At 46.3% G+C, this 10,947-nt stretch overlaps 1 protein-coding gene across 1 annotated transcript; it reads right to left on the bottom strand.

Annotated features, from left to right (window-relative positions):
- Nucleotides 1-236: 236 nt before the first annotated feature.
- On the bottom strand, nt 237-10,627 carry LOC135699267 (proline-rich protein 36-like). The gene is made up of 3 exons (XM_065219470.1): nt 10,238-10,627; nt 9,613-10,116; nt 237-2,627 (listed from the first exon to the last, which is right to left on the bottom strand). The coding sequence occupies exons 1-3, from the start codon at nt 10,553-10,555 to the stop codon at nt 297-299; spliced, it is 3,153 nt and encodes a 1,050-aa protein (XP_065075542.1). The 5' UTR covers nt 10,556-10,627; the 3' UTR covers nt 237-296.
- Nucleotides 10,628-10,947: the final 320 nt, after the last annotated feature.

A 10,947-nucleotide genomic window follows, 5' to 3' on the forward strand; every position in this document is an offset into this window, starting at 1 on the left:
TTTTATTACCGAACCCGGTAAACTGAATTGATTGTGTAAATAACAAGTTTTGAACTATGAACAGGAATGAACACAAGCTTACCTTAATTCAGATGCATTGTATATTTACCTTGAAGTCATCTGGCTCCGTAGAGTTTTTTTAAAGACATTCGATCCTAATCAACCAAACGAATAGACGGAACAAAAAAAGTCATCATGCATAAACTAAACACTCCACCGCCAGCGTATTTAAGCCGAAAATCATTCATTTATTTACATAACATTTTACAACCAACTTAAAGGGTATTTTTTAATCTCTAGCGCCAATTCCCACCGTAGATGGCTAACCGCTGCCGTACCAGTGCGTAGTCCATGCCGTGCCGTTTGCGGAGATGTTTCACCAGTCCCTTTTTCTGCTCGAACACCTTATCCGAGCAGAAGGGGCACTTCCAATCCTGAGACGAAACCAGCGGAATGAACGACGGTTCCGGTTCCTTCGATTTCTTTTGCTTCACTTCCGCCGTTGGAACAATTTTCCTACTACCATTGGCTCGTTGCTCCTGCTTCTGCGTATCCAAACTGTTCCGCTTCGGTTCCACCTTGGGAGATTTCGATGGCGGTGGAGCTTCCTTCGCAACCGGATCCGGTTTGGTGTCCGATTTCCGCTTCGGCGGCTTCGCCTTCTGCGGTGTGTCCGATTTTTTATTTCCTGTTTCGGAACTTCTGGTCAGTCGTGCCACCGCAGGCTCCTCTTTGGACTGCTTATTCTTCGCATCGTTCTTCACTTCCGGCTGTTTCCGATCGGGCTTGGTAGGCGGGCGACTTTCCGAGGCTTTCTCTTCGGCAACATTCGATCGCCGAGTGCTGCGAACCGGAGGTTCTTTGGGTTTTTCTTGAGGCACCTTGCCAGATTCAACTTTCGGAGAGTCCGGATCCGGTTTGATGGTGATGATCTTCGGCATCGGAAATCCGACGGAGTCCTGGAATTTAAGGGGAACCTTTCGAACGCGGGATGATCGCGGTGAAGGCGGTGGAGCGTTGGAGCTAGGGGCCGGTGGTGCTGGCGGGGTTTCAGTTTGTTTTGGTTTTGGAGGTGCTTTGGGGGCAGGTGGGGTTTCAGTTGGTTTTGGTTTTGGTGGTGCTTTGGGGGCAGGTGGGGTTTCAGTTTGTTTTGATTTTGGAGGTGGTTTGGAGGCAGATGGTGCTGGTAGGGTTTCAGTTTGTTTTGGTTTTGGAGGTGGTTTGGAGGCAGATGGTGCTGCTAGGGTTTCAGTTTGTTTAGGTTTTGGAGGTGGCTTGGGGACAGGTGAGGGAGCGGAAAGTTTTACCGGAAGCTTCGCTGCTTGAATGATCGGTTTGTTTGGAGTTGGATCTCGTGGACTTTCAGGGACACTGTTTTCCTTCTGTTTCGGTTGCGGAGTGGCCGAGGTGGTGTTCGTGGGCTTCGGGACCGGTGATGCGGCGGTAGGTTTGACCGGGAGTTTCATTTCCTGAAGAACTTGTGGTTTTTCGGATGGTTGTTTGCGTTCGTCCGGGTTCGATATGGGCACTACTACTGCAGGTTTAGGACTTTCCACGGGTTTAGGGCTTCCCGAAGGGGTTGGTGATTTGTGATGTTTTCTAGACCCGGAAAACAATGTAGTCATAGTTCCGGGGAATTTCACTGCTCGTACCAGTGATTTGGGGAACATTCGACCAATGGATTCCTTCGGGGTACTTTTTTCAAGAACTGGCTTCCAAACACGGTGCGGAAAACGACCGCTCGTTATGCCTCTCGTTAAGGTGCTAATAGGTTTGAGAGAATATTTCTGATTAGCAAGCGCTCTAGCGGTGGCCGATGGAAGCAGTTTCACTGCCTGTAGGACACTCGGAGGATTCAGTTTTCTCTGCTCTGGGCTTGCCATAAGTTGGTGTAAGGGTTTGGCTCTGATGGTATTCATAGGAGAAGGAATCTTCGGTGGTTGCTGCTCCTCAATAGGTTCTTCCTTTTTGACGGTCACATCTTCCGATTTGCCCTCAGCGTTGGTTGCGTTGTGACCTGTACTGGGTACTTGCAGTTCTACGCCTTGGTTGGAATCCGTTGTTTCCGCTTGAACACGGATCAGCGTCACAGGAACGATTCGACCGTTCAGCTGAACTCCTTCCGGTGTGGAACTACTTTCCGATTCTGCGGGTGGTTTCTCCCCGTCTTCAGCGCTCGCCAGTGGGTCATCCGAGGTTGGAGTCTCGGCAGCAGGTCTTCGATACGGAACCGGATAGAGCGTGTCTTGCATCCTTTGCGCACGCAACGGTTGGTTTCGTTCGATGGTCTGCTGACGCCGTTGGTATCGTTCGACGTTTTCGACGCGCTGAACCTCTAGTAGGGGATCTTCTCGACGCCGCGCTGGAGATACGGAGCTAACCGTTCGAACCGGTGTCACCTTCTGTGCCGGACGGGTTGGAATGATTTCTGTGGTCTTCGTCCGGACGGAGGTCGTCTGCGTGCCGAACGATGGGGACCGGGTTGGTGTGCTGCTCATCGAGGGTAGCGGAATTCCTCGAAGGGATTGATCATTCAGCTGGACCAGTTTGCGAAATTTGACAAACTCTTGTACACTGGTGTAGCATCCGGTGCAGATCGAAGACGGAAAGTCTCTTTCAACGCAGATCTAAAAATGGAGAAATATTGTTGAGGGTCATACATATTTTGCTTCAAAGGGCAGTTATGGCTTCCTGGAAGATCTAGATACATTCAGAGAATTTCTCAAAAGTTATTGGAACTTTTGGAAAATTTTCAGAATTTATAGGAAGTTCTTGCAATTTCTTGGAAGTTACGAGAACTTTCCAGGAATGTTGAGAATTACACAGAAGTTCCGAGGACTTGGAGATTTCTGTGGAAATGTCCGAGAACATCAGGGACATCCAAGGAACTCTTAAAGTGTTAAAATACGACCAAGATTTTCAAAAAAAAAAAAAACTTAAAATGAGTTTTCTAGAGAGCTTTGAATACTTCTGCATGGGAAGTTCTGAGAACTTTGTCAGTTCTTAAAAGGAAGCTGTATTTGGTAAAATGCTAACCTGCAGTTTCGAAATCATTCTGAAGTTCTCGAAACTCCCCTAAAGCCTCGCCTTAAGCTCCCTAAAATTCTTAGACCTTGAAGTATTTTAAATTTCAATGAAGTTTTCGGCATTTCCTTGAATGTCTTGAAACTATAGAGAAGCCTATAGTTCTCGGGACTTCTCTGGAAATTTCAGAACGACACAGGAGATTTCGGGACTTCATTGAAGTTCTCGGAGCTTCCCCGCATTTCCGTAAAATTTTCTGAACATTTCGTATTTGAAAGTTTTTCTAGAACCGGAAGTCGTCATATTGGATTTCAAAATTGATTCATACTACGATTTTCGACCTCTAAACGGCGTCCCGTTCCAAAAATATCCATATTACCAGAATTTAAAAAAAACTGAATATTGTCATCTTGAACTTCAGAAAACGGGAAGTCGCCATTTTTTAAGAATAGAAAAGCATCTACCATAGATTATCGGCCTCTGCATATTGGAGAATATTTGAAAGTTTTACACAAACCGGAAGTCGCCATCTTGGATTCCAGAATGGCATCAAACATCGATTTTCGGCCTCTACATGTCGTCCCCGTTTCGAAAATATAGTGAGGAATCCTTATTACCGGATGGTTTTTAATCCATTTAAAAATAGCATATGCGGTCAGTATTCTTACTGTCAAAGGTCAAGCATCTAGGAATCCGGATGAAGTAATACGGGCAAAACAACCATTCGGGCGTAAGGGTTCCCGACTAAACCCATATCGTTGGGTATTGACAGTTTTTCACAACCAGAAGTCGCCATCTTGGACCTCAAAATGGCGTCACACAACGATTTCCGCCATTCACTCGTCGTCTCCGTTCCAAAAATACCCATATTGTAGGGTATTTGACAGTTTTTAACAAACCTGAAGTCACCATTCTGGATTCCAGGATGGTGTCAAACATCGATTTCCGGCCTCTACACGTCAATTTCATATCCATATTGTTGGCTATTTAACATTTTTTCACAAACCGAAAGTCGCCAGCTTTAATTTTAAAATGGCGTCAAACATAGATTTTTTGCCTCTACAAATCGTCCCCGTTCCATAAATATTAATACCGTTCGGTATTTGACAACCACAAAGCGGAAGTTGCCATTTTGGATTCCAGAATGACGCTTAACATCGATTTCCGTTCTCCCCGTTCCGAAAATAACCATATTGTTGAAGATTGGACAGTTATCTTGGATTTTAGAAAACTGAAAGTCGCCATCTTGGATTCCAAAATGGCGACAAACATCGATTGCCGATATTGTTGTGAATTCGACGGTTTTCCACAAACCAGAAGTCGTAATATTGGATTCTAGAAAACCGGAAGTCGCCATATTGGATTCCAAAATAGCATCAAACATCGATTTCCGGCCTCTACACGTCGTCGCCGTTCTGTAAATATCGATATTGTTAAAAGTAGATACATAGTTGATAGTCTGACAACTTTGTAGAACGTTTCAAAGCTCTTTTCTATCGGTCCTCAAAAGTTATAAAGCATTTTTGAGTTACGTCTTTCACTTATCGAAACGTTGAAGTTACATGATTGCAGTCCTGAAGTCTTAAAAAAATTCGACAGAACTTTAATGGCATCTTCGATTTGCAGTTGGAAATCTTTTAACCCTCCGTTACTCGCGCTGTTGTACTTTGTACAACACACATGAGTTTTCCATTGCCATTTTGTTGCTGAGTTATCAATTGATCTGAAACCATCGAGTATTTCTCAAAAAACTTGTTTTGATCGAAACAAGCTAAACTTTGATTACAGTAAACACCTAAAAAATGCGGATAATAGGGAAACTGTAAATGGAAACCGCGTAAACTGTGACCTCGCTGTGACCATACTACGTGAGATTTGACTTAATTGATTACAACATGGAATATATCGAGATCCTGATTAAGGGCCGTTTCTTCAACTACAGCATCATCAACGTGCACTGCCCACACGAAGGGAGACCCGACGACGAGAAAGAAGCGTTCTATGCGCAGCTGGAGCAGGTGTACGATGGCTGTTCGCAACGGGACGTCAAAATCGTCATCCGCGACATGAACGCTCAGGTAGGACGGGAGGCAATGTATAGACCGGCAATCGGGCCAAACAGCCTGCATGCCGTATCGAACGACAACGGCCAACGATGCGTGAACTTTGCAGCCTCCCGGGGTATGGTAGTTCGAAGTACCTTTTTCCCCCGCAAGGATATCCACAAAGCCACCTGGAGATCACCTGACCAACACACAGAAAACCAAATCGATCACGTTGTAATCGACGGGAAATTCTTCTCCGACATTATCAACGTCCGCACGTACCGCAGTGCGAACATAGATTCGGACCACTACCTAGTTGCAGTATGCATGCGCTCAAAACTCTCGACGGTGCAAAACACACGTCGAAGTCGAACGCCACGACCCAACATTGAGCAACTACGGGACACCGGAGTTGCCCAGGACTACGCGCAGCAGCTAGAAGTTGCACTACCCACGGAAGAGCAGCTTGGCGCAGCTTTTCTTGAAGATGGCTGGAGGGTTCAGCCATAGGTAGTACTGCTGCAGCGGCACTAGGTACTGCAATCCCGGACCGAAGAAATGACTGGTTTGACGGCGAATGCAAACTGTTAGTAGAGGAGAAGAATGCAGCACGGGCGAGAATGCTGCAACACCGCACGAGATTGAATGTGGAGCGATACAGACAAGCGCGGAACAGACAAAACTCGGTTTTCCGAAGGAAGAAGCGTCAGCAGGAAGACCGAGATCGCGAGGCGATGGAAAATCTGTACCGCGTAAACGACACACGGAAGTTCTACGAGAAGCTAAATAGTTCGCGCAAAGGCTACGTGCCGCAAGCCGATATGTGCAAGGACTTGGACGGTAACCTTCTCACGAACGAGTGTGAGGTGATTGAGAGGTGGAAGCAGTACTATGACGAGCACCTCAACGGTGAAGCAGCAGAAAACGAAGGTGGCACGGCAACAGACCTTGGAGCACGCGCAGAAGACGACAGGCTACCGGCCCCTGATCTTCAAGAAGTTGAGGAGGAGATCGGTCGGCTGAAGAACAACAAAGCAAGTGGTGTAGATCAACTACCAAGTGAGCTATTGAAATACGGTGGTGAAGCACTGGCTAGAGCGCTGCACTGGGTAATTGCCAAGATTTGGGAGGAGGAGATATTACCGGAGGAGTGGATGGAAGGTGTCGTATGCCCAATCTACAAAAAGGGCGACAAGTTGGATTGCTGCAACTACCGCGCGATCACACTGCAGAGCGCCGCCTACAAGGTACTCTCCCAAATTATATGCCGCCGTCTGTCACCATATGCAAGAGAGTTCGTGGGGCAATACCAGGCGGGATTCATGGGTGCCCGCGCTACCACGGACCAAATTTTCGCGATTCGGCAGGTTCTGCAGAAATGCCGCGAATACAACGTGCCCACACATCATTTGTTCATCGATTTCAAATCCGCATACGACACAATCGATCGAGATCAGCTATGGCAGATTATGCACGAGTACGGATTTCCGGATAAACTGACGCGATTGGTCAAGGCGACGATGGATCGAGTGATGTGCGTTGTTCGAGTATCGGGGACACTCTCGAGTCCCTTTGAATCTCGAAGGGGGTTACGGCAGGGTGATGGACTTTCGTGTCTGCTGTTCAACATCGCGTTAGAAGGTGTGATCAGAAGAGCTGGGATAGACACGAGTGGCACGATATTCAGGAAGTCCATCCAGCTCCTTGGTTTCGCCGATGACATTGACATTATGGCACGGAACTTTGAGATGATGGCGGAAACGTACATCAGACTGAAGGCTGAAGCTAGACGGATTGGACTTGCCATCAACGCATCAAAGACAAAATACATGAAAGCAAGAGGTTCTATGGAAGACAATGTTAGCCTCCCACCCCGAGTTCAGATTGACGGTGACGAAATCGAAGTGGTCGATGAGTTCGTGTATTTGGGCTCACTGGTAACCGCCGAAAATGATACCAGCAGAGAAATTCAAAGACGCATTATGGCAGGGAATCGTGCCTACTTTGGACTCCGGAGGACGCTCCGGTCGAATAAAATTCGCCGCCGCACGAAGTTGACTGTCTACAAGACGTTGATTAGACCGGTGGTCCTCTATGACCACGAGACCTGGACTATGCTCGTGGAGGACCAACGCGCCCTTGGTGTTTTCGAACGGAAGGTGTTGCGTACCATCTACGGTGGAGTGCAGATGGATGATGGAACGTGGAGGAAGCGAATGAACCACTAATTGCACCAGCTGCTGGGAGAGCCATCCATCGTCCACATTGCAAAAATTGGGCGACTACGGTGGGCTGGTCACGTCGTAAGAATGCCACACGACGACCCAGTGAAAATGGTTCTAGAAAGCGACCCGAAAGGAACAAGAAGAAGAGGCGCGCAGCGGGCAAGGTAGATCGACCAAGTAGAAGGCGACCTGCGAACCCTTCGCAGACTACGAGGCTGACGAACTGTGGCCATGGATCGAGTAGAGTGGAGACGACTTCTTCGGACAGCAGAGGACAACAAGGCCTTAGCCTGATTGGTAAGGTAAGGTAAGAATCTCGAGTTTAGCCTACGCGAGAATTGTACACGTTTACTAGCGCCATGTGGTGAGAAAATCCTAGGCTACTGTCCACCAGCCAAAAAGTCTTGACCCCCTGAACAAGTTTGCCAAAAACAGTAACTTTCTATCTGCTCAGGATCTCGAGCTATTGTATATGCGAGAAATGCATGTGTATACTAGCACCGAGTAGTGAGAAAATTTTGAACAACTGTCCACCAACGAAAAGATCTTGACTTCCTGAACAACTTTGCCAAAGACATTTACTCTCTATCTGGTCAGGATATAGTGATCTATCACATGCGAGAACTTAACATGTATACGAGCACTACCTAGTGAGAAGATTCTGAACAACTGTTAACCAGCAAAAAGGCTATGATCTCCTGAACAGCTTTGCCTAAGACAGTAACTTTCTATCTGCTCAGGATCTCGAGCTATTGTGAGAAAATTGCACGTATATACTAGCACCACGTAGTGAGAATTTTTTGAACCACTCCATCAACGGAAAGATCTTGACTTCCTTTGCCGAAGACAGTAACTTTTTATATGGTAAGGATCTAGTAATTTTTTATATTTGCGAGAATTTTACATGTATACTAACGCCGCGAAGTGAGAAAACTCTGAACTACTGTCCACTAAAGAAAAGGCTTTGACCTTCTCAACAACTTTGCCGAAGACAGTAACTTTCTATCTGGTCAGGATCTCGAGATATTTTATGAGAATTTCACGTGTATACTAGCGCCGCGTATTGATAAAATTTTGAACTATTGTGCACCAATAAATAGCCTTTGATCTCATCAACAACTTTGTTGACGACAGTAACTTTCTATCTGGTGATGATCTCGAGATATATCACATGCGATAATTTCACATGTATTCTAGCGCTACGTAGTGAGAAAATTCTGAACTACTCTCCACCAGCGAAAAGATCATGATCTCTAGAACAATTTTGCCCCAGAAAGTAACTTTCTATCTGGTCAGGATCTCGAGATTTTCCATGTTGTAACCTATTAAGTCAAATCCCACGTAGTACGGACACCGTTTAAGCGGTTTCCATTCGCATTTTCTCTATTATCCGCATTTTTGGGGGTTAACTGTGATATCAATTGGTAGCTCGGCTGCAAAGTGGCAATGGAAAACTCACACCTTTGTACAAAGTACAACGTGCGAGTACTTGTGTTACAAAAGTTGGCGCGTGTAACGGAGGGTTTAAATATTTCCCGACCAAACTGTCATTTTGCGAGACGATTTGAGAAACGCTATTCAACCACTGGGTTTTGTAAAACAAAAATTAAAGGACTTAATTGAACATTTTGATAATCTGGAGATATTTTGATCAACCAGCAATCTTGGGGGAGGGACTGAGGGACGCATTTTTTTAGCATTCGAGCAGTTCCATTCTAAACGGCTTCCCTTTCCGACAAATTCCATGAAACTTCGCATAATTATTCGCTAGGGACTATAAACCAGTGCCAGTGTGCTTTTTTTAAGTTAATAAATGCTACGACATTTTCCAAACTTGTTCAAAGTTTCAACTTGTACGAAGTTATCTGAATTTTTACAAAGTTCTTTGAATTTCTACGAAGTTATCTAAAGCTCTACGTAGTTTGTAGGATTTATATGAAGTTTCCTGTATTTCTACGAAGTTTGCTTAATTTCTACTAAGTTCAATGAATTTAAACAGAAACGTTTGATTTTGATGTCTACATCAGCATCGAAATCAAATGTATGCCTGATGTTAACATTACAAAACTGAGCTTCTACAAAACTAGCTGACATTGTTTCACATATGCTGCAGTTCTGATATTCTACACAATTCCCTGAACTTCTACGTTCTTCTAGTCCATCGAAATCAAATGATGTTACCATAACTTCTGTAAAGACTCAGCTTTGAAAATGTGAAATATTGATCACTACCAATGCAATCCCTAAAACGAAAACAAATTGCAAATCACACTACTCACCATTAAAGAGCCTAAATTTAATTCAGGCTCTTTACTCACCATCACTTCGGTGCATCCGAAAATCTGATCAATCAGATCCGGCTCGATCAGCGTTTGATCTCCGGTAAAGATTGGTTCCAAATCCTGGCGTTTGAAGCACAACCGACAGTACTGTAAACTCGGAGGGACCTTCCGCGGTCCCGCACTGGCAGTGGTGGCGGGAGCGGTGGAGTCGGTCTGTACGGCTTTGCAGTATCTCAATCGGGAGGGACTCGACACGTATGCCAAGTGTTGACTTTGCATCCTATGGGGATCTAACGGATGTCCACGCATCCCCAGAGGCGGGGGCATTGACGACCTTGCCGCATTTTGTCGTAGTTGGTCCGCTTCCGTCATACCCGCCGGCAGAGTCATTGGCCAGCGGTCTGTCAACGGTGGAAGGGCGGACATATTCAGCGGTGGCATATTAAGATGCGGCACAACCCCCTTTTTCACCAGCAACTGCCGCTTGTAGCCCGGAGGGGCTGAAATGAACTCCTGGAAATCTTTGAAATCATCCGGCACCTAAAAGTGTACACGCAGGGAAAAAACGGGTTCAAAACAAATCAAAACATTCAAATAGTGGCAGCCATCTTGAATAGCGATACAGTTCGGCACAATGTATTATCGCATAGGGTGAACTTGCCTTAAAGTGACGCGAGCAACAGTAGCTTCGCTTTTTGTCGCGGGCGGCTTGCATCAATGTCAACCAAACGAAGCGCCGCTCTGGGTAGCTGTGGCCGGGGACGCACACAAACAGAATCTCTGGGTTGCGCAAACTGTTCGAATCACAGTTCCGGACATCGCAGATCTTCGGTCGGATGCGAACACCGACAGATGCTGCGGGGGTTGCAGCTGGCGGTGGCGATGGCGAAGGCAGTGCTTGTGCCGTTGGTGCAGCAGCTTGCGGTGGAGGCGATTCAGCCGTCGGCAGTGGTTCCATTTTGGTTTCATCGACGCTCATCCCTTGCTGTTTGGCCCTTTTTTGCTCACTTTACTGGGGGGCGATGATGCGTTTTTGACACATCCGATCTGAAAAAATGCACCACTGAGACTGAGGTGGAGGAGCTACCGCGACTGACAGCTTGGTCACGAGTGGTGAATTGTGGCCGTCGAAGTGTGCGACAGTGGTGAGTTATTGTTGGGCGTTTGCCTCTGCAGTCTGGCTCAAGAGGCTGAAGAGGCGGGGGTGATGGGAGGGGGGAACCGTTTATGGAGTCACTAAATAATGCTCAGTGGTTTTGCTGGGGTGTCAATGTTTGTATGAAAACGGCATTTTGATGGGTTTGTTTTGGGTTAAAATGAGAAAACTCGCTTGATAATCATGGCTGACATTGTTCAAGACGATTAGCTCCG

The sequence above is a fragment of the Ochlerotatus camptorhynchus genome, unplaced genomic scaffold (genome assembly GCF_037179485.1).
Source record: "Ochlerotatus camptorhynchus isolate MF236.1 unplaced genomic scaffold, CSIRO-AGI_Acam_v1.1 ptg000010l, whole genome shotgun sequence".
NCBI classification, from domain to species: Eukaryota; Metazoa; Arthropoda; class Insecta; order Diptera; family Culicidae; genus Ochlerotatus; species Ochlerotatus camptorhynchus.

Excerpts from the sequence above, each read along its gene's own strand:
- LOC135699267 (XM_065219470.1), bottom strand. The coding sequence starts at position 10,555 with ATGAGCGTCGATGAAACCAAAATGGAACCACTGCCGACGGCTGAATCG. Across the intron at positions 10,117-10,237 it reads GTTGCTCGCGTCACTTTAAG|GTGCCGGATGATTTCAAAGA; the intron begins GCAAGTTCACCC and ends GTACACTTTTAG. Across the intron at positions 2,628-9,612 it reads TCGGATGCACCGAAGTGATG|ATCTGCGTTGAAAGAGACTT; the intron begins GTGAGTAAAGAG and ends CTCCATTTTTAG.